General features: G+C 69.2%; 3 protein-coding genes across 7 annotated transcripts; 2 read left to right on the top strand and 1 right to left on the bottom strand.

Annotated features, from left to right (window-relative positions):
• Positions 1–1,746: 1,746 nt before the first annotated feature.
• Positions 1,747–24,915, bottom strand: ARHGEF16 (Rho guanine nucleotide exchange factor 16). 5 transcript variants are annotated; one of them, XM_057750650.1, is made up of 15 exons: positions 24,763–24,915; positions 16,403–17,006; positions 14,638–14,683; positions 13,471–13,640; positions 11,857–11,913; positions 11,236–11,396; positions 8,532–8,684; positions 8,225–8,354; positions 7,372–7,446; positions 6,886–6,978; positions 4,886–5,037; positions 4,522–4,710; positions 3,615–3,688; positions 2,987–3,088; positions 1,747–2,439 (listed from the first exon to the last, which is right to left on the bottom strand). In XM_057750650.1, exons 2-15 carry the CDS (start codon positions 16,985–16,987, stop codon positions 2,300–2,302), a joined length of 2,127 nt encoding a protein of 708 aa, XP_057606633.1. In that variant the 5' UTR covers positions 16,988–17,006; positions 24,763–24,915; the 3' UTR covers positions 1,747–2,299. The 5 variants fall into 5 exon arrangements, with proteins under 5 accessions (XP_057606633.1, XP_057606651.1, XP_057606646.1 ...); XM_057750668.1 differs by having other exon boundaries at positions 4,886–4,998; positions 24,763–24,906; XM_057750663.1 differs by having other exon boundaries at positions 14,638–14,680; positions 24,763–24,906.
• Positions 3,769–7,123, top strand: LOC130833182 (collagen alpha-1(I) chain-like). Its single transcript, XM_057702564.1, has 6 exons — positions 3,769–3,857; positions 4,361–4,897; positions 5,318–5,402; positions 5,756–5,821; positions 5,865–6,314; positions 6,872–7,123. Exons 1-6 carry the CDS (start codon positions 3,769–3,771, stop codon positions 7,121–7,123), a joined length of 1,479 nt encoding a protein of 492 aa, XP_057558547.1.
• Positions 11,652–18,698, top strand: LOC130833061 (collagen alpha-1(I) chain-like). Its single transcript, XM_057702267.1, has 3 exons — positions 11,652–11,744; positions 11,883–12,076; positions 18,071–18,698. The coding sequence occupies exons 1-3, from the start codon at positions 11,652–11,654 to the stop codon at positions 18,597–18,599; spliced, it is 816 nt and encodes a 271-aa protein (XP_057558250.1). The 3' UTR covers positions 18,600–18,698.
• Positions 24,916–25,776: the final 861 nt, after the last annotated feature.

The raw sequence follows: 25,776 nt of genomic DNA, 5'->3' as shown, positions 1-25,776 counted from the left end.
TCAAGAAGGCAGGTCCGAGCACCCTCCAGCTGGGGGCGGGGAGGGTCCCACCTGGTCCTGCCCTGCTTGAGGAGGTCACGACACCTGTGACCACAGGACTGGACCCCAGGCTGAGGTGGGGCCCCTCGGAGGGCCCCAGCAGGCACTGGCGCCGGGTGAAGCTTGGGCCTTCCTCTCCCTGCCCACAACCCACCCCTCTTGGCCCCTCCAGGCCTCGCCGCGGCCAGCTCCCTGTGCTTCCTGATTCTGCGGGGAGGGTTCTTGTCCTGAGCTGGCCCGGTCTGGCCCTTCCCAGGTGGACCCAGCCACCCCCAACAGCCCCGCCCCTGGTGGCAGCCCCTCCCCAGGGTCCTGGGATGTCCTTCCTCCAGGCTAAGCATTCTCGCTCCCTGCCCCCGAGGTTCAGGGCCGGCGTCCACTTTGTGGAAGAAGGAAACTGAGCCCAGGTGGCTGGCGCCAGGTCACTACAGCGAGGACGTGGCCCAGGGCTTTTCCAATTCATTGAAAACATAGCTGGCGAAGGATGGGCGGTGGGCTGGCTGCCCTCCCCCAAGAGGCAGGGCTCAGTGGTGAGAAGGAGCAGGCGGGCAGCTGCCTAGGGCACACACACACATGCACACACGTGCACACACCTGCACCTCACCCTGGGCACCAGCTTGCCCCACAGCAGCTCCAGGAAAAAAGCAGGGAGTTAGCTCACAGGGGGGAACGTGGAGGTCCCAGATTTCCACCCGTCCAGGAAGTGGGAGGTGCTGGACCTGATCCCGGGTGCCCCCAGCCCCCAGATCAGGCCTCTTATCCTGAGCCTGGCCCTGCCCCTCCCCCCATCCTGCAGAGCCCCGGCTCAGGCTGGCCCTTCCAGCTGCCTGAGGCCAGGGAGCTCACCTTGGAGGTTAAAGGGAGCAGCCGCCCCTCCCTCCTGCTGCTGAAGCTCTCAGGCACCTGGTTCAGTGGGCGGGGCCGGGATCAGCTCCACCCCCACTCAGTCCCCTCCCCTGGCCCGGCCCCTCCTCCACTTTCTCCTGCAGCCAGCCCCAGGGATGGAAGGGCAGGGTCTGGCCTCCCCATCCCCGTCACCACTTCTGGCGGGTGGTGGGGATCCACACCCCCGGTTTCATAAGGAAGACAGGGCCCCAGCAGACTGTCCGGAGAATGCCGGGAGCCCCCATCCCAAGGACAGCACTGCCTGAGTGGACAGAGGCACCGGGCACGGGGGTGGGAATTGGGAGGGCGGGCAGGCGGCTTCCCAGGAGAGTAGACCCGTCCTCACACCGGCCCAGCAGCACCCTGCCACCCAGGGGGCCGACACCCTCCCCTGGGAAGCAGGACCCTTCTTCCGCAGCCCGGGGGCCAGGCCAGCCTAGCCCACCTCTCGCCATCTGCGTGTCCCAGGGGGTCCTCGGGGGGCAGACTGGCTGCGAGGTGGGGCCATGAGGAAGGTGAGACTAGGGGACACCCCAGAGGGGCTCCCACAGGCCCTGCCTTGTCCCCGAGTCCCCAGAGCCACCGGCCAGTCTCAGCCTCAAGGGGCTTCACAGGGGGGCACTTGGCCAAGACACTGCAGGTGCACAGACGGGCAGGGCCAAGGACTAACGCGGCGTGACCATGCACGGGGGCCCAGACAAGCCCCCGGGGCCACACACAGGAGATCATACACAGGGGGGCCAGTTCTGGCCCACAGCACCTTGGGAATTTCCCAGGGACTGGTGTGGCCTTAGCCCAGGCTCACAAACGTGCAAATCCCGGTGTTAAAGAAAAACTTTAATGTCTCAAAGTCACAGTTCCAGTGCTGGCACTGCAGGCTCCCCCGCCTGCAGCTGGCCCTCCTCTGGGGACGTAGGGCAGCGCTGGGCACCCAAGGCTGAGGCAGCAGGGGCGTGGGGGGGAGACCCCTCCAGGTCATCCCCACCCTTCCCAGGGCCATCCACCCTGAGCACACGGCCACGGCGAAACTGTCCTGTGGGTGCACGGGGGGCGGGGCTGGGAGGCCAGGAACCGGGGGAGGGCGTGGCCAGCGGGCAGGCCCGGCTGGGCTCCCCCTGGGGACGCAGCCTGGGGTCAGGGCTGGCACGGCTCCTGAGCTTGCCCGGGGATGCTCCCCCCGAGGGCGTGTGGCCTCCCTCCTTGGAAATGTCCGGAGCCTGTGTTGCAGCCCATGGGGCCTGGGGGAGTCCAGGGACCCTTCAGGCTCCGGAGACAAGCCCACTGCACTCCCTGGGGAGGGGCACGGCCACTTGGTGGAGTGCGGACTGAAGCTGCGTGGCCGCAGCCTGGCCTGGCGCGGTGCCGGCAGACACGGCTACACATCCGTCTCCACGCGCAGCCGCTCCATCCTGCGCACGTTGCCCTCCACGGCCACGCGGCTGGTGATGCTCTGGGCGAAGCCCTCGGGGAACCAGCCCGTCTCTCCATCCCGCAGCCTCTCGCCATAGAACCATCCTGACCCAGACACAGGGTGGGTGAGAGCAGGGTCCTGGGCACCAGGCAAGGGCCTCCGCCGGCTCCCCCAGCCCTCGGGGCTGCTGTTCCGGAAGACACCAGTGCCAGGCGTCCCTTGGAGCTGACCCGCCCTGGGGGGTCTTGCTCCAGGTCACACAGGCACCTGGTCTTCCATCAGGTGCTCAGCCCCGACAACGGCCTCGGGCTGAGCTCATTCCAGCCAGCGTGGCCTGTCCTGTGCAGGTGCTGGCAAGGGCCACCCTCCTCCCACTTCGGACAGAGGGACCAAGAACCCACTTTTGATCCTGCGACCTGGGGACATGTGAAGACATCCTTGAAGGAGGGTGCTGAAGGAGGGGCCCTGGAATCAGGCCCACTCTGAGTGCAGGCAGTGCCTACTTCAGGCACGGAGAGCTCAGGGCAGCTGCCCACGGGCCCGGGACCTCCAGGCTCTCACTCAGCACCAGCCTGCCCGGCCCCTCCCACCTGCCCCTCGCGCGCCCCTCCCCCCCGGGCCCCTCCCCCAGGCCCGTCCGCGCCGGCTCACCGTCCTCTCGCTCCAGGATCAGGACCACGTCTGCCTGCTGCAGTGTGATCTCGTCCACCTGCTTGGCCAAGTAGGCCTTGGTGACCTCCACCTGGAGCAGGTCTGCGGGGAGGCCACGTGTCAGCGGCAGCACTGCTCCAGGGAGGGGGTGGACCGGGGGCTCCGCAGCCCCGCGAGGGCAGGGCTCCGGGCCCGACACCCCCGCTGCGGCCCGGTCTCCGTGGGGCCCGGGGGCCTCAGGTGTCCCAGCGCACAGTCACGTGGTCGCTTCCCTCCGGCTACAGCAGGGACCCCTCCCGAGGCTGCGGGACCTGCGGTTCCCGCTTTCAGGGCCCAGGCCCAGCTCTACCGGCAGGGTGCTCCCGGCTTCGAAGGGACCGGGCAGGGCCCAAGCCCACTCCAGCTCCTGGGCCTCAGTTTCCCCAGCTCCTGGGCAGCAGGGAGGACGGGGCCCTGAGACGGCGCTGGGCCTGTGCGCACAGGGGGACGCCCCTCACCTGGCAGGTCGCCCTGGGGGCAGGCTGCAGGGTGGGCAGAGGGCTGGGCAGCCCCTCTTCCCTCCGGCCCAACCCCTGCCCCAGGGCGGGGAAGGGGCTGTGAGCCCTGCCGGGTGGGGGCAGGCGCTCACCTCCTTTGTTGGCGGGGCCGTGCCCCTGCCTCTCCCGGTGCGTGAGGGCCGTGATCCACCGCGCGCGGTCACTCCTGGGGGCAGAGCACGCGTGAGCGAGGCCTGAGGCCGATCCCGTCAGCTGACGACCTCTGCTGCACGCCCCCCACCCGGCATGGCATGGTGGGAAGATGGAGGTGTCCCTGCACCCCCCACAGCCTTCAAGGTGGGAAGGCAGTGGGATGAAGGCCCGGGCGCCCTTCGGTGAGCCAGCCTGGAGATGGAGGTGTGAGCGGGCGGCCCTTCTGGTCTCCCCGACCCCCTGCGCGGGGGGCTGAGGTGCAGGAAGTCACAGGCTCAGGAGGGCCTCCCCCAGGCAGGCTGACCGCGAGTCATACCCGCCCAGGCCACGGAGTCAGGCAGCGGCCGCACCCCCGGAACCCAGGCCGCCCTGTTTCCCAGTGCTGGGCCCTGAGCGCCCTGCCCTGGCAGTTGGCTGTTGGAAACACTCACCTCGGCTTCCCACCTGGAAGGGGGCCGTGCCAGAGGAATCATGGAGGCCGGCCGGCACCCTTCTGTGTGCTGGTCCCCCTGCTGTTCTGACCTCACCACCCTCCAGGGCCCCCACCCTGTGCTCCAGCCCCGCCACCCTCCTGGCAGGGACCTCCTGCCCCGGGGCCTTTGCGTGGCCGTGTCTCTGCTGGAGCACCGCCCCACCCCGGGACCCCCCGGCCCAGTGCCCCCCTCCCCGCCTTCTTTCTCCTCAGTCCTCGTCTTCTCTCCTTGGACACGCAGGACAATGCAGCTGCACGTTTTGTGGCAGGCAGGCCCCCTCCCCAATGCAGCGCCCGGGAACCCCGAATCAGGCCTCCCGTCCCCACGGAGCTCTCAGGGACCCCCCCGCCCCCCCGGAGCCCCCCCATCGTACGCGGAGTCGGAGGACAGCAGCATCTTCCCCTGGCGGCCCTCGCTGTTGTGCAGCAGGGTCAGCTGGAAGGGGTGCGGCACAGAGGAGCTGCGGTTGCCGCCCCCTGGCAGAGGGGCCTCCGAGGGCTCCATCTTCTGGACCTGGATGTGGTCCACCTGCGCGTAATCCTGGACCACGAAGCTGTCCTCGCTGCAGGGAGACAGGCAGTCGGCCCGATGCTGCAGGGCTCTGTGGGCAGCCTGAGGGCCAGGCAGCCGGAAGGACGCTCGGGCGAGCTGGCCCCAGCCCGCCTCCCCGGCTCCGAGGCCACGGCTGCTGCCCGCTCCCCGCTGCAAGGCTGTGCAGCCCCACAGGCAGGGCCCACCTCTTCTTCTTGGTGACCACCAGGACGTCGTTGAACAGGAACAGGTAGCACGTCGGCCGGCTGGCGAGTTTTCGGAAAAGCCCGGTTTCTTCCACCACAAAGAGCTCCCCACGCTTCAGCAGCCAGCGGGAGGCAGAGATCAGCGGGAGGGACTGGGGGCCGGGGGGTGGACAGGGCTGAGTCCCTGGGGGGCTGGGATGTGCAGCCGTGGGGACTGAGCCCGCCTCGGAGGACAGGGAGACCAGGCCTCCCCGGGAAGAGCGCGCGATTGTCCGAGCCTCAAACAAAGGGCTGCTCAGTCCACGCCAGGCGCTCACGGGCAGCTGCTCTGCCAGGCCGGGCCCGGGGCCCACCGGGCACCTACCGAGGGCTCCCCCAAACCAGGGGGCGCAGGCCGCTCTGGGGACGCCTCCTTGCCCACCTCACACCCAGCAGGGGCCTCGGCCGCCTCTACGCAGACCGTGGGGAGCCCCTGACCTGCGGGGCCACGTCTGGTGTCCAGGGGCCTTTTCTGCAAGTGGGGCTCCCTCCCCGCCAGCGGCCTAGCGCACAGGCCACGCTAAGGCACGCCCTGGCCCCTGCCACGGGGGTCCTATGTCGCCACGGCCGGTGCTCAGGCAGCCTCCCGCCGGCACAGAGCGGGAGGGGCAGGCTGGGTGCCGAGGAAGCGAGGGCCTGTCCACCAGCCTCTGTGCCCCGGACACCCCGGCCCACCTGGGCCTCTGAGCCCCAGCACCCCCACCGGGGCCACGGCTCTCCTGCCCCCCCGCCCTCCACTTTTGAGACATGGGGGTTGGGAAGTGAGGGCCCCCCTCGGGGGTCAGCCAGGCCTGGGAGAGGGTCTTTGCTCTGGTTGGGGGTGTATCTCAGCCCAAACGTGACACCGGCTACCCGGCCGAGGAGAGGCTCCAGACCCCGGCCGAGGGTGCGGGCTCCGTGAGGCAGCAGCCGTCATCACCTGAATGCCTCCTCTGAGAAGCCCACCCTGCCCACCCCATGGAGCCTGCTGCCCTCGCCCGAGCCTCTGCGCCTCCCTCGCCCGAGCCTCTGCGCCTCCCTCGCCCGAGCCTCTGCACCTCCCTCGCCCGAGCCTCTGCGCCTCCCTCCAGGACCCCATGGCCCTCCGGCCCCGCCCACGGCACCGGGTTCGGTTCTCGAGGGCTCCCGCCTGCCGGGCCGCCTCTGGGGCTGGAGGTCAGCAGCTCAGGCCGCTCGAGGCGCTGAGGCCCCGCCCACGCGGCTGCCCCGGGGTCCCGAGTCTCCCGCCCACGCCCACGCCCACAGGGCTCTGCCGGAGGGGGAGGGGGAGGGGGAGCCAGGTCAGCGGGGGCGGGGCACAGGCCGCCTCCTGGCCCTGATTCTGGAGAGCAGCTCCCACGAGGACCTTGCTGCTGGACCTCCCCGCGGGCAGCGGCCCGCGCGGCCTGGGGCACGGAGGGGCGGGGGCTGCTGGGGCAGCCTCGGGACAACACAGGGATGGGCCAGGCGGCGGGGGTGGTAGGGCCTCCTCGGGGAAGAGGTCTGAGCTCTGCCTGCTTGGGAGGGGCTGCAGGCGGCCTAGACCCCCGCCCCCGAAATGACAGCCCCACCCTGGCCTCACAGGGAAGCCTGAGCTGGCCCTGCGCTCACCCAGCCCCTGCCCCCAGCACAGCTGACAAGCGGCCTTGGCCCAGGGTGAGCCCTGCGACCGGGCCTGCCGCCGGCTGCCCCTCACTCGGCCACGCGGGGCCGGGTGCACCCTCTGCCCGGCAGCCCTGGGGCCGGGGGCACAGGCCAGAGACCCGGCCGCCCAGCCCCAGGCAGGAGGGCTGTGGAGCTGAGCCCCAGGCCAAGGGGGCCGCTCTCAGGTGTGAAAGAGGCCCGGAGAGGTCGGGACAGAGGCCCAGCCCCTGGCCTCACGGCGGGGCACCCCCGGAGGCCTCGCTCCAGCCTGCACGCCGGGGGGGCAGTGACTCCTGACCTCAGACGGAGCCGGCCTGGGGACAGGGGGCGCCGCCTACCTTGACCTTGCTGAAGTCCAGCTGCGTGTGCAGCGTGTACATCTGCTCCGTGCGCTCCATCTTGTGGGCCCCCTCGTTGCACTGCTTCACCAGCTGCGGGCGGCACGGCAGGGCGGCTGCCGCGGGCTGGGCCACGGCTGGGCGCCCCCCGCCCCGAAAAGCCCAGCCTGCCCGCCGGCAGTGCCGGCCCCCACGGCCGCCCTCGTCCCTGCCCCGCCCGGGCTCACAGACCGTGTGAGCACCCCTCTCTCCTGGCCTCAGTTTCCCCACCAGCACGGCGAGGGGCCTGGCAGGGACCGTCTGGAAACCCTCCGCGCCCCGCCCTCAGGGTCTCTGCCATGAGGTGGGATGGAGGAGGAGAGCCTGGGGCTGGGCGGGTTGTGGGTGCCGCCTCCCGGGACCTCAGGGTCTCTGCCATGAGGTGGGATGGCGGGGCAGAGCCTGGGGCTGGGCGGGTTCTGGGCACCGCCTCCCAGGGCCCCTTACCTTGCTGATGGCCTTGAGTGCACGGCTGGCGGCCTTGTACCTCTCGGGGTGGCCCTGAGTCTTAAGGCAGAGCGTCTGCAGGGAGACACCAGACATGAGAAGCCACGAGTAGCCTCCTGCACCCCAGCTCAGGGGCCTGCACGGGGTAGGGGCTCCCCTACCAACGCCAGACCCCAGGTAGGGCACCCAGAGGGCTCCTGCCAGGCCCCACCCCTTAGGTCCTTGGCTGTTCTGGTCCAGCCGGGAGGCCCCCGCAGGGTCTTGCATCCTGTCTGCCTGGGACGCTGACCCACTGAGCACGGGCCCCGTGCTGCTCTTAGAGCTCAGCTGGTCTCCTGCCAGGTGTGTGGTCTGGTGTGCACGTGTGTGTACGTGCCCTGTGCCTGCCCGCGTGTGCCTGTGTACCTTTCCCCCCGCGAGGCCCTCTGCCCCATGAGCTGGCATCTCAGAGCACGAGCCACTCCAGGGAGCCCCTGGGACAGTGATGGCGCCTGGACCACCCCAGGCCCACGCCCAGGACAACCAGCCGAGGGTAGGAGGACTGACGCCCGGCAGGGGTCTGGGCGACACCGGGTCAGACTCAGGACAAGAATGAACCCCGTGACCCATCAGGTAAGTGAACGAAAATCTGCCAAGTGGGGGAGCATCTCCCGGCAGGGAGCTCTGCAGGCAGCGCCGCAGGCGACGGCCTGGCCGTGGTGGCGGTTAGAGCCGTCTCTCAACTGTCCTCGCAACCGGATGTGACACGTGTGGCGCGGGGCGAGGTCCGGAGGGAGGGACGGTCGGCCTGCAGGTGGGCCCCGGGCGCCCTGACCCCCCCCCCCCCCCCGCCGGGGCCAGGCTGTGCACGCACGTCTGTCAGCAGGGGCAGCCGGGTGACCCGCTGCATGGGCAGGATCAGGAAGGAGATCATGGGCAGCCCCCCGCACGCCGGCCGCTGCTCGATCTCCCGCAGGGCCTCGCGGAAGGCAGTGTTGCTGCTTCTGCAACAGAGAACGGGGCCCTCAGCTGCAGCGGGAGGCGTGACCGGTCCGACGCAAGACATCGGGCGGAAGCCGCAGGAGCCAGGCCGCGAGCGACCACGTAGACTGTGCCCTGCAACGAGGGGCCGGATCCTCGGGGCCGCCCCCCGCCCAGCCCCGGGCCCCAGGGCAGCTCACGTCAGCCGCTGCAGGGCACGCTGCTGGTAGACCTCGTTGGAGCAGTAGACGACGTAGGGGTGGAAGTGCCGCTCGGCGTGCTCCTCCAGGATGTCGCTGATGTCCTCCACGCACACCCGCACCTTGTGCCGCTGCTCCAGGTCCTCGAAGAACCTGCGGGGGCGGGGACGAGGCCACGGGCTGCTGGTCCGTCCACGGCCACACGTGCACGTGCACACACACCCACACACACGCAGCAAGGCTCCCAGACGCACCCGCACCAGGTGCTGGCTAGGTCGGCGGCCCAGGCTGGACGGGACCCCGGCCTCGGCCCCACCCGGGAAAACCCCAGGACAGGTCAGCTCCTTAAACCTGAGGTAACGGGGCATATACCCACGGCCACGTCCAAGGGCCCCTCCCGCTCGATTCTCGCAGATTCTAGCTGGCATCACGGGCAGCAGACAGGGAGGACAGAGAACTTGTCACCTTGACTCGATTCCCTGGGAATTGGGTCAGAACTGCCAGGGTATGCCCGGAGCCCCGGCCCCCTCTGCCCAGCTCAGGGCCAGGGCAGGGGTTCTGGGCAGCCTCCCTGCAGGTGACTGCCAGCCCCCCAATTCCTGCTGGGCTCCCCTGCGGAGGCCCAGCCGTAACCCGGGCCTCGGTTGGGGAGATGAGGGTGAAGGGCCACCCCGGATTCTGCTCTACTGCCGCACGCTGGGCCTGGCTACACCCGTGTTGGCCCCTGGGGGTGTCCGCTGCCGGCGGAGCCTCCAAGGCGCCCTGCACAGCCGGAAGCTGCTGGGCCCCGAGGCCACATCACCTCGGTAGGACCTGGCTGCGGCAGCCAGAGAACTCCCACCCTGGCCCTCTGTCCCTCTGAGAAGCCCTTTGCCCCGAGGCCCCTCCCTGGTGCTGTCTCCTCAGGGCAACCCTGGGCTCCAAGCTGTGAGTCTCTACCCACATCTGACCCTCAGAGGCCTGCTGAGCTACTCCTGGGACTGACTGCCCGGGGCCGTCATCTGGGAGATAAGACAGCTGGTTGACCTCCCGAGGACAGAGAGCAGAGTCCCAGGCCCGCCTCTCGCAGGGAAGCAGGGTGGCCACACCCCTCAGTGGGGAGCGACCAGGCCGATGCCAGTCCACCAGGGCCCCTACCAACCACCCCGCCCGCGTGGGTGGGGGAGCCAGCAGTGTGGCAGTGAAACAGGGTGGGGAGAGCGGAGGGTGGGAGGTCCCAGGTCCCCAGTTCTGAGGACACCAAGGGACCCCCATCGGCCCCGCCCAGGACCTGCCTCGGGAGCCCCGGCTGGGAGCAGGATGGGTGACCTCACCAATCTGTGGCCCCCCCCCCCCCCCCCCGCTTATCCCTGGCAAGGCTGCTGAGGCTCTCAGGCCGGGGCACAAGGCTCGGCTTGGAGGCGGGCAGGGGTCCTCAGGCTCCCTGCCCACGGGGGCCTGGCCTGACCTTCCACCCTCGGGCGGGCTGCACCTCCTCTAAGCAGGAACACCCTGAGAACCCCCGCTTTGGGCGGCCCCTGCAGATGGGGCCGGTGCGTCGGGAACAGATGAGGACACCCCAGATCCCGCCCCGAGAGGGGGGCCCGGCTGCCCCGACGCAGGGCCGCACGCGTGTGTGTGTACACGCAGACCAGGCTGGTGGGCGCCTTGGCGCCCACACGCGACTCAGAGGGTTTCTGAGAATCGCGTGGGAGAGCCGGCGCTCCGCCGCGCGCCCCACACGGCAGACGCCTGGGGAGGCCGCTGGAAATGGCGAAGAGCTGCCAGGGCCAGCTCGGGTGGGGGGAGGGCAGGGCGCCCACCGGGGGACAGTGATGCCAGCCTGGGGCCTGTGGAGGCCAGAGACAGCAGGGTCCAGGCCCTCGGCCCCACCCCTCTCCAGGGCCACGGAGCAAAGGATCAGAGCTGGGGGAGGGGGCACCCCGTCCCAGGGCCCCTGCCAAGGCCGGGGCTGCGGGCTTCCCACGGCCAGGCACCGCAGTCCAGTGGGAAGCCCCGTCTCCAGGTACAAGGAAGCCCTGGAACTCCACGGGGGATCTCGGGCAGCAGGCTCCCGGGGGCTTAGCGGGGGGGGGGTTCCTGACACCTGATCATCTCCCTCACCTCACGCCGGGCTGCACGGCGGGGGCACGGGACCCCCCCCCCGCAGATTAGGGAGGGGACGCGGAGGCTCCGCGAGACGCTGGAGGGTGTTGTGGGGCGGCCTGGGGTGCAGGGCAGTGAGGGGCTGAACCCACACGGGGGCTACCTGGACCTCAGCCTCCACGGGAGGAAAGTCTCACACACACTTGCGGCCACATACGCGTGCACACGCTCACACACATACACACACACACACAGGCCCGGGCAGGCCTGCAGCGACACACCCGGTCCCCCTCCCCCTCCCGGCCCTGCAACCGGAGCTCCGGGCCGGGCACCAGACACCTCGGCGCGCAACAGGACCCGGGGCTGCGACTCAAGATGCCTGCCTCCCGCCCGCTGCGTCCCGCAGGCACCTCTCACCTCGCCCCTGGCCCTCTGCGCCCGCGCGTCCCCAGGCCAGCTCTCGGTGGCCGCAGGGCCTGCGAGGGTCTCCTGCTCCCTGCCCCGCCGGGCTGCTCCAGACCGCCCACCCCCACGGCAGGCCAGGTCACCCAGGGTCCCGGCCTCCCCCGCTCCCGACAGCCTGTGCCCCCGCCCGGCGCCGGGCCGGGCCGGGTCTGACCTCCGGCTGGCGCTCAGGACGTCCGTGATGTTGGAGAAGAGGTGGTGGTGCTCCATCTGCGTCATGGTGGCCCGCAGCTCCCGCGACTGCAGGAACTCGGCCACCAGGATGCTGAGGCTGTGCTGGTACGAGAACTCGGACGTGAGGATCTCGAAGATGGCCTGGGGGGGCGAGAGCAGAGGGATGCCGGGGCAGCCGTGCCCCCCCGGCCCTGCCCGGAGCCGCCCCACCACAAGGGGGCCCAGCCCAGGGTGCGCTGGGGACAAGTGCTCAGGCCACAGGGATACGGTGGGGTGGGCAGGCGGCCGGCCGGGACGCGGGCCCCTGGACAGGACCCCGGCTGGGGCTGTCAGCACAGCCTTGGGGACCTGAGCCCGGCTCCCAGGTTTGCACGCTGGCTTGGCCACTTACGAGCCATGACGCTGGCAAAGACTCCCACCCTCGTCCGGAAAGGCGACAACGGGAGCCCCTCCCAGCCCCCCCCCGGCCAGGGCACCAGCCATCAGTGGGTACCAGGGGCAGCTGGTGGGTGAGTGGGCAACGTCACCACGGCTGCGGTCCCCGCCCCCCCCCCCCCCCAGGCGTGTCAGAAGCATGGCCACGGCCCCCGCCCCCCCTTACCTCCTGCCTCCTGCGCTCCTCGGCAGGCAGCTGGTCCAGGATGCCCGACTCCACCACCTGAGGACGGACGGCATGGGCCCGAGTCACGGGAAGCTCGTCCTCCCGCAGGGCCAGAACCAGCGTGGACGGCAGCGCCGCCCCTCGTGGGACACCCGGGGCCACCCTGCACGGCACAGCACAGTGGGACCACTGAGCCAGCCTGTCCCTCCCCGGCAGCCAGGTCTCTCTTCTCCGTGGAAACCTCCCTCTCAGAAGGGCCCTGGGGCAGCCAAGGAGAAGCACGGTGTCCAGAGGCCAAGGCCAGCAGGCGCCTGGGGGTGGGGAGGGGCTCTGTCCCACAGAGCTGCCTGGGGGTGGGAGGCGGCGCAGAGACACAGAGCCACCCGGGGACGCGGAGGGGTGTGCTGGGCGCAGGGCCACGACCCAGGCATCCCCGGGCCCGGGGAGTCAGCGCCCTGCCTGGGAGGTAGGGGTGACGCTGCTCTGGCACAGCGCGCTGCCCCGGCTCGCCGCCCCTCCACCCCTGGCCCCCAGCCGCCCTGGCTGGAGCGTGGCTCACTCGACCACAGCACGCCCCGCAGAGCCTGCCGGGGCGACCCTCTGCAGGACGGGGGCCCCCCGATCCTTGCTCCCTCCGCACCAGGCTGGGCGGAGGCTGCCGGCAGCACCTGGGCCGGGAAGGTAAATCCCGTGCTTCCTCCTCCGGCCCGGAGGCTTGGCTGAGACACCCGAGCTCAGGTGCCTGGAAGCAGAACCTCCGGCAGTGTTCCTAGAATGAAGCATCCCGGACCCCACCCCTGACCCAGGAGGTCACGCACACCCGGCTCCGTGCACGCAGCTGGCACCTGGCAGCTGGGAATACACGTGCCCTTCCAGGCCTTGGCGCCTGCCTGCCCCTCCCCCCGCCCCATCCCGGGCCCTCCCTGGCCGGTGGGCCCGCGGCGTGCAGTGTCGTGGAGCGCGGTGGGCGGTCGTGGTGCCTCAGCCCCCCTCGTGCCCCGTGGGGTGCAAACGAGGGGCCCCGCAGCCCCGCGGCCCACCCCGCCCACCGCCTGCGCTGTAGCTGTCCCTTGGCTCCAGGGGAAGGGGTCAGGTGTCTCTGCCCCGGGGCCGGCTGTGCCCTTCTGGCATAGCGAGAGCTGTCCCAGCCACTCTCTCCACCGAGACCCCACAGCCCTGCGGGTCAGGGACCCGCGCCATTTTCAGACGTGGAAGGTGACGGGGGAGCTGGCAGTGGCATGGCTCCGGCCCGGCCTCTCCCCTCCCCTCCGGTCTCCTCACTCGGACCCTCCTGGCACTTTCTGGGGGCAGCGCCCTGGGAGGGGGTCCCCTGTGCCCGCAGCTCCCCACAGGTCAGCCTGAGAGGGAGCACAGGGCGCGGGGCTCACCTGTGGGACGCCTGTCACACATATGCGGATGGCACCTGCCCCTAAGAGCTCTCCCCAATCCGCAACCACCCCCAAGGGACCCTGCAAGGCAGGGCAGCTCTAAGGCACCGGGAAGATACCCGCTACAAGCTGGGCGCAGATGGGGCGCCGCTAGGAGGCTCCTCCCCTCACCAGGAGGACCAGCACGGGCTCGGGGGAGGGCCTCTCCGCGCCATCCCAGGCCCACCTCAGGGAGCTGGCTCCAGGTGATCTGGGGGGGCCGGTAGCTCTTGACCACGATGGGGGCATCCGCCTTCCGGGTTGCGTCGGGGCTGGGGAGCTCATCGAGCAAGTCATCATCGGACTCGTGGCCCGTGTTCAGGCCGCGCTCCCGGATCTCCTGGTAGAACCGGGGGTCTGGGGAGAGGGGGCGTGTCACCTGCAGGCCTGGGGGCTCTGAGTGGCCCTGCCCCGCCGTGCATCCCCAGGCCGAGTCCTCCCGAGGAGGCCCTGAGAGCGTCAGCAGGCGCAGGGCCCCCCAGAGTGTGCTCCCTGCAGGCCGGCTGGCTCCCAGGGCAGTGCTGGCGGAGCCCAGGGCGGGGGTGGCGTCCCCGTGCAAAACGTGACACCTTCAGATGCTGACAAATCAGACAGATCAGAGAGCACAGGGACCAAACAGCACGGCCTCGGGGAGGAGGCCGGGCGGGCGCCGGGGGCACGCGGCTGCGCGCACAGCAGCCCCACGGGGTGGGGGGCGGCTCTGAGGCCACCCCTCCTCGCCTCTCCTTCCTGCCCAGGCTCCAAGACCTGGGGCATCACTGCTGCTGTCCTGGGGCACCAGCCCCGATCCTGAGGGCTCCCTGTGCCCAGGCCTGCAGCTGTCCACACAGGTTGGGCTGGCAGGGAGGGGGCCCTTCCTGGCTGGGGGCCCCCACACCTACTGGCTGCTGCATCCTGGCTGGGTGGGCACCCACTCCTCGAACTCCCAAGGGGTCCCGCTGGCATCCCACCCCTCGGCAAGCTGAAGACACTGCTCTGGGCCCTGCCACGGCCCCTGAGCCTCCAACGCTGGGTCCCTGCGGCCTGTGTGACTGCACCCCAGGCCAGGGCCCTCTGTCTGGCTTTGGTCCCACTGGCAGGGCCTGGCGCACACACGGTGTGCCCGACAAACATCTCCTGGGGGCGAGCGTGGGGGCTCTGTCTGTCCCATGCCCCCGGGACAGCACAGGGTGCAAGGGGACTTCCTGGGCACATCAGAGCTGCAGGGTCAGACGAGCCACCAGGCTCCCCAGTCCCCGGAGGGAGCCCACCCAGCACGTTCTCCGCCTCCCCCAGGACACCCCAGCAACACCAGCCTCCCCAGGGACCAGCCCGGCCATAGCACCGCCCAAGGGCGCCCTGTGGCCACACTCACCATCTTTGAAGGAGCCCTTGTGTGCGCGTTTCCGCCCCAGCGTCTTCTGTGCAAAGAGACACAGAGACACGGGCAGTGAGCAGGCAGGAGGGGCAAAGGCTACTACAGTTCCTCCACGCGGGCCCAGAGACCGCGCGCTCCACGTGTGATGCCATGCCCAACGAGAGGGGCCTCTCCCAGGCATGCAGAAGGTGCTCAATAAATGTCGGCTCCACGAGGGACGCGGGGCCACCAAGTGGGGTCCAGGGCAGGTAGGACAGGATGGAACGGGGACTCAGAGCAGGCAGGGCAGGTGACCGAGGGCTGGGCAGACCCAGGAGGGCTGCCTAGAGGTGGCGGCCGGCAAGAGATGCTGCTTGGGAAGCTGGGGCGTCACAACGGGACCTGCAGGGACGCCGAGGCAGCACAGGTGTGACTGGGACACGGCCACGGAGGGCCACTGGGGTGGGAGTGGGGCCGCCTGAGCCGGGACCTGGGCGGCAGGAAGAGCAGAGCCTGGCCGGCGCACGTCCAGCCCCAGCACAGGCCCAGGGTCCCAGCAGCTGGCGGTGGGGCTGCGGGGGCGAGTTGGGGGCAGGCAGGGCTCTCGGGGCCCCACGCCCTGGCCCTTCCAGGTGCCACTCAGGGCCCGCCTCCTTGGTGGGGACATCACTTCCCCAGACCCACAAGGGCACGGGTTCCAGGAAAGCAGGAGCTGGTTTCTCGAAACAAGTTGGGGCCTGAAACTCCCCGTGCTGGTCTGGTCTGGAGAGCGTGGTGCTCCCAGCTGCACCTGGCTGCCCCCCCCCCAGGGCTTCCTCCTTCTGCCTCCGGGTTCCGGTGCCCGCTGTGGCCTCGGCCCCTCCTCCACCCCGTGTCCACACCTCTGCTTTAACCCTCTTTTCCCGGGACCCCCGCCCCCCCGGCCCTGAGCTCCTGGGGGCCCCACCTCTGCGCTCTCTTGGCACCCTGAGCCCCTCCAGCCCAGCCCACGGTGCCGCCACACCCCCGCTGTGCCCCCCCACCCTGGGAGCTCTCCTGGGGCCTGCCCGCCTGGCGCCTGAGGGCTCAGGACTCCTAGGCTGGAAGCATGAATCCACGTGAATAAACAGTGGACCCCGCAGGCCTGGCCCTCGGTGGGTGCGGCGTGCCCAGGGCCAGGCTCTCCGGCAGGCACAGCAGGGGCGCCTCTAGCCTAAGGACAGGGGCTCCGGTCCTCCCGGCCCTGCCCCTCCTCACACCGGGTCACCAGCATTTCGAGGTGGTCTGGGCTCCTCCCCATATCAGGGCCAGGCAGGGCAGGGACGGAGAGCCTGCAGGGCAGTGTCCGACTTCTGAGTCGCCACCAGCCCTCCTGAGTCCCCAGTGGGAGCCTCTCGGGCAGACGGAGCCCAGGCCGGCGGGTGCTGCGACGCCATCCCTGACCCCTGCCCTTCAGACGGGCCGGCTCCCCCTCGGGGCTCACAGGGGCTTGGAGAGAAGGGCTGGCCCCTCCCCAGGCTCTGCTCCCCGTGGAGGCGGAGAGCCGGGACGCCAGAGTCCAGGGTCCTGGGTGAAACCTTCGACCTTTCTGAGCCCCAGCCGCCTCATCTACAGGACGGGGACGTTCACGCTCTGCGCACGGCCTGGCTGTCGTGTAGCTGGAATCAACCCTCCCAGGCACCGGCACAAGGTGGGTGGCGGCGTGATGAAGTGCCGCTGTGCTCCGGCCCCTCCCTGCCCACAGCTTCCAAGGCCCCTTGAGGCACGGCCCCCTCCCCGTTGCCCAGGCGGACGGGCCCCCTACCTTATTTTTGGCCGCAGGCCGCGCAGGAGGCTGGCTGGGCTCCTCGGCCAGAGCCTGGAGCTTGGGGCTGAGCTGGACGGGGCTGCCCTTGCCGCCCGGGGTCCCCAGGCCCTTCATGGCCGCCCGATAGGACTGGTTCCTCAGATTGCGCCTCAGCATCCCCCCGGGACCCACGTCCACGTCCATGTCGTCCAGGGAGAAGCTGGGGGCTGAGAGGAGCCGGGGGTCCCGCCGGGCAGCCTCCTTGCTGAGCATGGCCGCCCCAAAGCTCTGGTGCCGGGCCGGGGCCTTGGCCCTGCTGGACGCGGCCAGGCTCCGGGGGATCAGCTGCTGAGTGCCCATCTTCAGGGCCGCCGGGCTCTGCGTGCTCAGGACGACGGTCCTCGGCTCCTGGGCCTCGGCGGACGGCGGTGGGGCCGCCGGGGTGTCGGGCTGGAAGGCGGCATTGTTCCTGCTTTGCAGGGGGCCCCGGACCATCGGGAGCCCGGACGCCGGGTTCCCCTTGGTATCAAGCCGCAGCTCCGAGTAGAAGCGCTTTTCCAGGAGCTTCTCCTCCAAGGAGCTGTCCGAGTGCCGCTGGGACATGCTGAGCAGCTGCAGGGTCCTGGGGGAAAGGACAGTGGTGAGGGCAGCCCTGCTGCAGCAGGAGCGCAAGACACAGCTGCCAGGACTTGGTGCTCAAAGGCTGGCTTTGCAGCCTGGAGCTGAGCTGTCGCGTCACCCACAGGCCCCGGGATTGCCAGGGAGGTCAGCGTGCAGCCGGCCAGGGCGTGCAGGGAGGCTCGGGGCAGGCTCAGGCCTGCATGGTCCCCGGCTGCCGGGATCGGGGCAGAGGACAGGCTGTCTGGGCTCAGGGGACCAGGCGGGCGCAGCCTGCAGAGAGGTGGACCCACAAGGCCTCGGGGCTCCCTCTGTTGGGGGTGGAAGCTCGGGGCATGGCAGGGTGTTGCCCGCCGGGCTTTTCTCAGGCCTGTGTCCGACAGCATGGCCACCGCCCTGCCCCACCCCAAATTCCAGAGCACAAAAGGCCAGGCTCCACGGTGCTGGTGGAGGTGGAGTATCTCACCCAGCCCGAGAGGCACGGCTGTCTCCATTCTCACTCTGCAGAGAGGCCGGGGGCTGGCCCCACCTGGGACACAGGACGTGGAGGATCCGGGATCTGAACCCAGGCCTATCGGATCGCCCCGCCTCTCAACCACCGCACAGCACGATACCACTGTGCTGGTCGTCCACACAGCCTTTCCACGTGCCCCGAGACACGCTCACACTTTCCCACACTTCCGAACTCAGAGGGAAGCCAACAGTCGGTCTCAAGAGTCTTGCCAGGCATGGTCACCGTGGGCGCAGGAACCCAGAGAGGGAGGGGCACTTGCAGAGCTCCGACTCTGAGCCCCCAGCACGCTGCTCCTCCCTGGACATCTCCGTGGCCCACGAGGGGTGCCCTCCGAGGGCGGCCCACTCTCCCCGTACCCCCTCGGGTGTGCCAGCCCGTGGCTCCCGGCAGCTGGCTCCCACCTCTCCCCCTTCATCCTCTCCATCCTCACCCACCCGCCCATCCTCCAGCCCCCGGCTGCCCTGGCAGCCCCCACAGCAGCAGGCAGCCCTGCGGGACGTCAGGCGCCCACACGTGCCGTCCGCCCACCGTATCCCCCACTTTCCCCCTTGCAGCACGGCCAGGGCGGAGCAGAAGCACGTGTCTGTCCAGGGCAGGAGCTTCAGAAGCCACGGCGTGATTCCCGCCATGCCTTCCTCCCTCCTGCGGCGGCGACTGCGGGAGTGCGCTCGGGGATGGAGCGCCCTCAGCCCGGGATGCGTGGGGCCCCACGGACTCCGTCTCAGAGCACTGGCGGGGCTGCTTGTCACTGCGGCACAACGGGCTCATCCTGGCTGCCAGCACATCATTCAGCCGGTGCGGACGGGTCCCCCGCCACCTGTCACACCCCGGGGCCTGCCGGGCACCAGCCTCTGGCGACTGACCCATCCACGCCGAGGGCCTGCTCCCCCATCGCCCCGGTCACTTCCCTCTGCTGCTCCCTGCGCCTCGGTTTCAAAAACCTGTGAACGAGGCGCAACAGCAATCACCGTGCTTCCCGGGGGTGCTGAGAAGGGGGGGCTCACACAGGCAGCACTCGAGGGGAGCCCGGCCGCCAGGGGCTCGGCGGCACCGCCGCCAACAGGAGGTCACCTGGAGCCGTAAGAGGAGCGGCTGCCGGCTCAGAACTTCGTAGGATCAAAACGTGACACAGAGAGGACACGCTTCTTTAACTCTTTCCCCCTTTGCTTTTAATAAAAACAAGGGTAGACACCAGTCACGTGCTTCTTATATACGCAGAACTTCTGAACGTTAAAATGACACGGGCTGGGTAAGGGTGGAAGCCTGTTTTTCAGACGGAGAACTAAGGCTGCAAGTCACCTGCCCAGGTGGCCCCGCTGGGAGGGAGCCTCGGCTCAGGGCTTCTCCAAGGCGTCCGGGGCTACTTTCTCTGCAACTCTGTGGGAGGGCGGGCGTGCCCTGCCCTCTCCCACCTGGGGTCACGCAGCCCAAGGGGACCAGGCCTGGGATGGTGGGTGCCACCAGGGACCCACCGTCTGTCCCAGGGCCCACCCGGCAGTTCTCAGCCCGAGCCCACCTCACACACACAGCCTTGGGTCCGGGTGCTTCCCCAGGAGGTTCCGAGCTTCAGCCCAGGAATCCCCCCGACGGGAGGCCAGGCAGAGCTGGCCACAAGGGGTGGCCTAAACCACGGCGCAGTCGGGGCGACTGGGCTCCCAGAGGCCTGGCTCTCTGCACCGCTCTGTTCTCCACCCTGCTCTGCGGCCCCAGCTCCCAGGATCTCCACTAAAACCATCCCAGGAAGGCATGTACGGCTCAGCCTTCTGGCCCCACAGGGAGGGGCTGCCCCTGGAGCCCTGGCCACCCCCACAGCGGGAGGACGGCCCACGCATTCCTGGGGACATCTGAGTCACCAGGCCGAGGATGGCAGCGGCCACCCCAGGCCTCCCCGGGCACCGGCAGCCATGAGCGGGTCCGCACCTTCCCGGGTCACCCTCCCCGTATTAACTGGGCTGCACAGTACCCAGGCCTGGCCGAGAAATGGGTTTCTTGCAGGTCCAAGCAAATGCATCCAAGCGGGCATCCAGGAGACTTCCGGCTCCTGAATCCTTTTCTCTAGCCGCGTGGTATTTACCGCAGGGGGGCAGTTTACACCTTATAACACGCAGGTGGCACTGAGAGGCCCACACGGACACTGTGGTGCCCAGGACCCCCTAGCCCGTCCCCTCATTCTTCCTCCTTCCCCCCCTCCTCCCCGTCTCAGGCTCCAAGCTTGAATCTTCCTGACCCCTCCTCTGAGCCTGGGCCCCGGACCCAGCCAGTGGCATCGCCTCTCCCAGGCAGGGGCAAAGTCTCCTCTGGAGCCGGAAGGTGCCAGACGGAGCCTGTCAGGCCAGCCCTTGCCAGGCGTGACCTCGGCTCCAAGCAAGGCAGCCGCACCCACAGGCCTGGGGCACCACCAGCCCGGAACCCAGGCCTGAAGGAGGGGGGGGTACTGTGCCAGGGGCGTGGGCTGCTGCCCTGCTCTTGCACGAGCTCCAGAACCCAGGCCCGGCTGGAACCATCGGGGTGGCAGCTATCGCAGGACCCATCTTCTTCCTCCCAGTGCTTAGCTGATCACAGAGCCACCTGGGCGTAGGTTCAAAAGTCAAACAGCACAGAAAGGCTTATCATCCAAGACAAGCGTCCTCTCCTCCACACCACCCCATCCCCCACAAACCACCGCTCCTGGCTTTCCCCCCTCCCCCCGATTTCTACACAAGGCTCAGCCTGCTGTTTCGAGGTCCCCTAGCTGTGGGCATCACCCGCCCTGTGGGTGTCTGCGTGAGCGCGGCCCGCCCGGCCGCCCTCTCGTTAATAATTCCCTCTTGTTTACTGACTGGCTCTCCTCCTGTTAATTTCCCCCCTGCATTCCAGCGTCCCTGCCCCACCGTGTGCGCCACAGCGTCCAGGCATCCGTCCTCTCTCCCCGGCCCTCCCTTCCCTGCTCTCGGGGCAGCAGCTCAACCCTCTGCCCCCCACCCTGCACCCCGGCCCTCCCCTTTCCTCCCTCCCTCCCCACCGAGCTGGGGCCGCCCCCCTCCTCCCCACACCTTCCCAAGGCAGCTTCACGGGAGGGAGACCTTTGACGTCGTCTTCCTTATGCCTGTGGAGTCCCATCGGAGATTATTTTCTTCCAGAATGGAGATGCTGTCTCCCTTGCCTTCCAGCTTTCACTGCCAATGAGACATCTGACGCCGGTCCGACTTCACCTCCTTGGTCATGACCGGAGCTCTCCCCAGCCCCACCCGCTGAGGGTGTGGGGCCCCCGCTTCACCGCCCACGGAGGCAGACACGCCGACGGACCCACAGTCACTCCCTGGGCCACGGACGCGTACATCCTTCCCACGTGTTTTAGGTGCCACGTTTCCCAGTGCTGGTTCTTCGATCATTTCTCCCACCTGCGTTTGCTCTGGTCTCTTTCTGGAACAGCCGTTGGTGAGACCTCCTCATTTCCAACCTCTCCTCTCCTTCTGCATCTCTCGTCCTCCTTTGTGGGTGATTCTAGCCTTCCCACCAAACGTTAGCTGTTTCCACGGCCCCACGAAGAGCTCTCTCCCACTCTTCACACAGAGCAGCTTGCTCTTGTTTCACAGATGCCACGTCCTCTTTCAATGTCCTGGCCGGCTGTCGGCTTCTATGAGGAGATAGGCGTGTGCCCGTGGGAGACCTGTGGGCCCTCTGAGCACACGCGCGTGAGCACTCATGAGCACACGCTTCTGCCCGGCAGGCTCTTTGGGACTCCCCACCGGTCCGTGTCTGGCGGCTCTTCTCCTCCAGGCAACTGGCTCTAAGAGCATCTCTTTCAGTGTCCTCACCGAATGCTGGCCTTTGCCTGGTGTCCTGCAGCCAGTGCAGGGGAGGGCCAAGGGCACAGACTCAATGGCTGCCACGTTCTCTGGGCAGCAATGTCGCCAGGAGAGGCCAGACACCCTGCAGTGACCACGCGAGCCACAGAGGCAGGTCTGCTCCCCGGCAAAGGCAGCCCTGGAAAGCTCCCCGACCGATGCCCACGGCAGCAAGGGCTGTGTGCTGTCTGTCTGTCCCTCTGTCTCCCCGACGAGGCTGTGCGTCCTTCAGGAGCCGGGATGACTTTCCATTCACGTCCCCACAAAGAGCTGCGCTCAATTCCCAACCTGACGTGGGGACGCCGACACCGTGGGCACCTGCTCTGCTCTCCCCGGAACCGCGTCTCCCCGAAGGTGCCTGGACCTTCCGTGTGGAGAACTAGCCCACTCGGTACTTTGCCCAATGTGGGCCGAATCCACCAGGGCAGATCCACAGGGGCTTCTAGACCCATCTGGGCCCCTCCTGGCGATGCCCTGCTGTTTCTGCTCAGGGTGGGCTGGAGAGGGCCCCCTACGTCTGAGTCCTGGGAACCACAGCTTCTCCCTTTGCCACTAGGCAGCCCTTCCTGGTGTCCCCAGCATGAACAGGGGTGTGTAAGTGGCACATGGGGCTCGGGTGGGAAGAGCGGGGCCTGGCGGTGCACCCGTGGAGGCGGCGGGGAGGTCCCTGTCTCTGGCAGCCTCAGGCGACCCGACTCAGCCTGTCCAGTCCTAAGTTGCACTTGGCCCTGCCCTGGCTCTGCACTACAGGCTGGCCTGGCCCAGAGGGCCCCTTGCAGCCCAGCTCCCCCGGGGCCCTCGTTCTTCCCGATGGGCTCCCCTGGACCCCGACAGCCTCAGCGCCGTCCCTCCCACTGCCGAGGAGCACAACCCTTCTGGCCTGGGCCTGGGCTCTGGTCACAGCTGCTCTCACAGCCACCAGGACCCCAGCTGCACCGAGTAGGGGATCTGCCACCCCTCAGGTGAGGTCACCACAGCACCTCCGTCCGTGGGACATCTGTCCCTCTAGGTCCAGCGGACGCGCCCCTGCCTGGTGGGGCTCAGCCTCGCTGGACTGTGCACACGACCCCATCTCTGCTCAGACACACCTGACCCACAATGACGGCCTTGTGCTCGGGTAACTGTGCCCGGCCAAGCTCAAGCCTTGGAGTCACATGGAACTTGGGGCAGGACCTGGCTTCGTAAACCACACAGCTGGTAGCAAATGGTTGCGTCTGCCAGGCGGCCCGGGGCAGCTGGGGGCTCTCCACCGAAGCGGCTTGGCCCCCCAGGGGACATTTCACAGTGTCCAGAGACATTCCTGGTAGTCACAGCCAGGGCTGAGCCACCAGCCACTTGTGGGGAGGCCCAGGGACGCTGCTCAGTACCCCACGAGGCACAGGCCGCGCACAACAAGGAACCACCTGGAACAAACGCCCGCAGTGCTGAGGTGGAGAAACCTCGGCTCAGCTAACTGGAGGTGCACCTGCCTCTGCGGGGTCGGGAAGCCCCCCTGGGTGCCCTCAGCCCGGGACGCAGCCTGGCAGTGGGAGGGGCGGTGTCAGGCCTTGGGCTCCCCCCGCCCTGAGCAAAAGCGTCCCGCTGTCTCCTTCCCGTGGCGCCTCTGGGGACCGGCAGGCATCACAGAGACCACCTCCTGGCTCAGCCCGCGGTACCCACCCGGACAGGCAGGCCGAGGCTTCCGCTCCTGGCTCTGAATCCAGTCATTCCCGTGCCAGGCTTGGCCGGCAGCACCATGTTTCCCCAACGGAGTCCCAGACAAATCAGAGCCCTGACTCGGACAGGCAGCCTGGACGGGTGACCCAGCGTCCTCCACACACCTTCTCACCCCCCGCCCCGTGTCTAGCCCCTCTCGGATCTTCTGGAAGGCGGGCATTTCCCTGCTCTGCCAGGTGAGGAAACCAGGTGCAGAGGCAATGTGACCTGCTGGGGTCAGGCTGCCGGTCAGCAGGGAGCTGGGCGAGGAGCCAGGCCCCGTCCTGACCCAGATCCCTGCCCCCTGGGGCCAGCTGGGCGAGCGGAGACTCTCGCTGGAGGTGAAGACGCCGGTCCAGGCGACCGGTCGCCTGAGTGCGGCAGCTGCCACAGGCCAAGGAGACAGCAGCTGAGAGCGGTTAAGAAACTGAAACTAGAATTCCAGGACCCAGACGTGGGGAGTGCCTGTGCCCATCAGGTCATGCACAGACCAGCGTCTCGGAGGCCCCGCCAGCAAGCCACCTCATGCCACCTCACTCTACACCTAGTTTCCTCTCATGTAGGTGAAGAGCATCTCCCGTGTAGGGTCAAAGACACCCCCCTGCCCCGAGCCCCCGGGGAACCAGAGCCCTTGGGGAACAGGGATGCCCCCACCCCGCACAGGTTCCTCCCCAGCAGGTGCCCAGGTAGGAGGGGGAGGGGCCTCTGCCAGCTCGCGCCCCCCCCCCGCAGGGAGGACTCAGGGAAGCCCTGGGCATCCTCAGGGCAGCGACCAGAAGAGCAACCAGTTGCAGCTGAGTCAGCACCCTCTAACTGCTCCCACGTCACAGAGCAGGAAACTGAGGCCCTGAGGGCTTAAGTAACTTAGGTGGCACAGGTCCGCATTTGGACCTGGGGTCCCCACCCCTAAGCACTAGGCAACAGGGGTTTAGGGTAGAGACGTCGGCCTGACAAACCGACCCCACAAGCCCCCACACCAAGAGGTGCAGACTGTTCACCTCCAGGTCGGAGGCGGAGTTCCTGCCGCCACCCACCCCCATGCCCACGGCGGGGCCCCAGGTCCCCCCAAGATCAAAAAGGATCCTTGGGTCCCGACCCAGATGCAGAAACGGAGGTTGGGCAGCTAAGACAGGTGTCCTGGCAGGATGCGGGACCCAAGGCTGTGGGAGCCTGACCCCGCCCTCCCCCTCCCCTCCCCCTCCCTCCCCCTCCTCCCTCCCCCCTCCCTGTCCCTCCTCCCCGTTCCCCTCCCCTCCCCCTCCCCCTTCCCTCCCCCTCCCCTCCCCCCTCCCCATTCCCCTCCTCCCTCCCTGTCCCCCTCCCCCTCCCCCACCCCCTCCTTCACAGCCGGAGGCCGAGCAGGACCACCCCGTCCCAGCTGCCGGGTCGGACCCCAGGGAGGGGGAGGAGTTTGTTCTCAGTGTGTGGGGCGGAGGGGTCCTCCCTGTCGGGGCTGCTACTCTGGGTGCCGAAGCAGGGTTGCGCAGCAGGTTCTCCAGAGGTGTCGGGAAGGTCGCGTCCCGCCCGCGCCCCGCCAGGCCCCGGGGCTTCCCGCGGGTCCCTCAGCTCCCAGGCCGCAGAGGCGGGGCGCGGGCGGGCAGCTGGGGCGCCTGAAGCCCGGGGCGGGGTCCGGGGTCCGGGGCTCCCGGTCCCCCCGCGGCGGGGCCGCCCCTGCCCCGGACTCACCCCCGCCGCGCGCGCCCGCCCGCCCCTCCCAGGCTCACCTGCGCAGCGGCTCACCTGTGCCCCTCACCTGCGCCCAGGCCTCCCTGCGCCGCCGGGCGGAGGTCGGAGCCGGTCCCGCCTCCAGGCCCCGCGCCCCGGCCGGGCGGCCGTTCCGGGCCCGGCGCTGCGTCCCGGCGCTGGGCGCCCCCGGCCCCGCCCCCACCCCGCCCCGCCCCGCCCCCACTTCCTGGGCGGCCCGGTGGGCAGGGCGCGCGCCGAGGGGGCGGGGCCGGCGGGGCGCGCCCCGGACACCTGGCCGGCCGGCGCCCACGTGACCCGTCGCCGAGTCCCGGTCGGAGGTTCCGGTCGGAGGTTCCGGCAGGAGGCCCGCGCCGCTCCGGGCCCCGCCCCTCCCCCGGGCCGCGGGCAGGGCGACCCGGCTGCCCCCGCCGCGACCCTGAATTCCTCTTGACCTGCCCGGCTCTGCTGCCCCCTCCTCCAGGAAGCCCTCTAGGAAGCCGACCAGTCCCGCGGGGAAGGGAAGGCTTGCAAGGCCTCCGCGGCTGCGCGGACGTCCCCACCTCCTGGATTCTTCGCAGGATGGTAGCCAGAGGGCAGCCCGGGAGCACTCAGAGCACTCTGGGCGCCTTCAAAGTGTTTGTTTCCACCATCCCCCTTTTACAGATGAGGTGACTGAGGCCTGGAAAGGAAGGTGCTTGCCAGCCCGCACAAAGCTGAATCTGGACTCCAGGCCTGGCCTTTCCAGGCCTTGTTCAGGGTGGGTCCCCTGGGCAGCGGCTGCAACAGCCCCCAGACTGGTGTTTCAGGAATCAGGCTTCCTGGTGCTGTGGGAGGTGCTGAGGGCCGGACAGGTGGGCTTCCACTCTGAGCTTGGGCTGACCTGCCAGGCAGCCAGGCAGGGTCCCCCTTGCCACCCTACCTGCCCTATGTCACTCACCACCCCACATCCCAGCTTCACACCAGCACGGGTGGCAGCGGCAGAGCCCGCTCTCAGCACACTCAGGGGCTGCCCGTGGCTTCTTCCATCACGGGCAGCGGCCTCAGCTTCCCCA

Source organism: Hippopotamus amphibius, chromosome 1 (assembly GCF_030028045.1).
Source record: "Hippopotamus amphibius kiboko isolate mHipAmp2 chromosome 1, mHipAmp2.hap2, whole genome shotgun sequence".
NCBI classification, from domain to species: domain Eukaryota; kingdom Metazoa; phylum Chordata; class Mammalia; order Artiodactyla; family Hippopotamidae; genus Hippopotamus; species Hippopotamus amphibius.
This window is presented reverse-complemented; position numbering and strand designations above follow the sequence as displayed.

Coding starts and splice junctions, on each gene's coding strand:
- LOC130833182 (XM_057702564.1), top strand. CDS start 3,769: ATGGCATGGTGGGAAGATGGAGGTGTCCCTGCACCCCCCACAGCCTTC. Junction 3,858..4,360: donor GAAGGCCCGGGCGCCCTTCG/GTGAGCCAGCCT, acceptor CTTTCTCCTCAG/TCCTCGTCTTCTCTCCTTGG. Junction 6,315..6,871: donor AGCGGCCCGCGCGGCCTGGG/GCACGGAGGGGC, acceptor GCCTGGGGACAG/GGGGCGCCGCCTACCTTGAC.
- LOC130833061 (XM_057702267.1), top strand. CDS start 11,652: ATGACGCTGGCAAAGACTCCCACCCTCGTCCGGAAAGGCGACAACGGG. Junction 11,745..11,882: donor AGGGCACCAGCCATCAGTGG/GTACCAGGGGCA, acceptor GCTCCTCGGCAG/GCAGCTGGTCCAGGATGCCC. Junction 12,077..18,070: donor TGTCCCTCCCCGGCAGCCAG/GTCTCTCTTCTC, acceptor TCCCCCTTGCAG/CACGGCCAGGGCGGAGCAGA.
- ARHGEF16 (XM_057750650.1), bottom strand. CDS start 16,987: ATGTCCCAGCGGCACTCGGACAGCTCCTTGGAGGAGAAGCTCCTGGAA. Junction 8,685..11,235: donor GTCCTGAGCGCCAGCCGGAG/GTCAGACCCGGC, acceptor CCGCCCCCGCAG/GTTCTTCGAGGACCTGGAGC. Junction 4,711..4,885: donor GTGGTCACCAAGAAGAAGAG/GTGGGCCCTGCC, acceptor GTCTCCCTGCAG/CGAGGACAGCTTCGTGGTCC.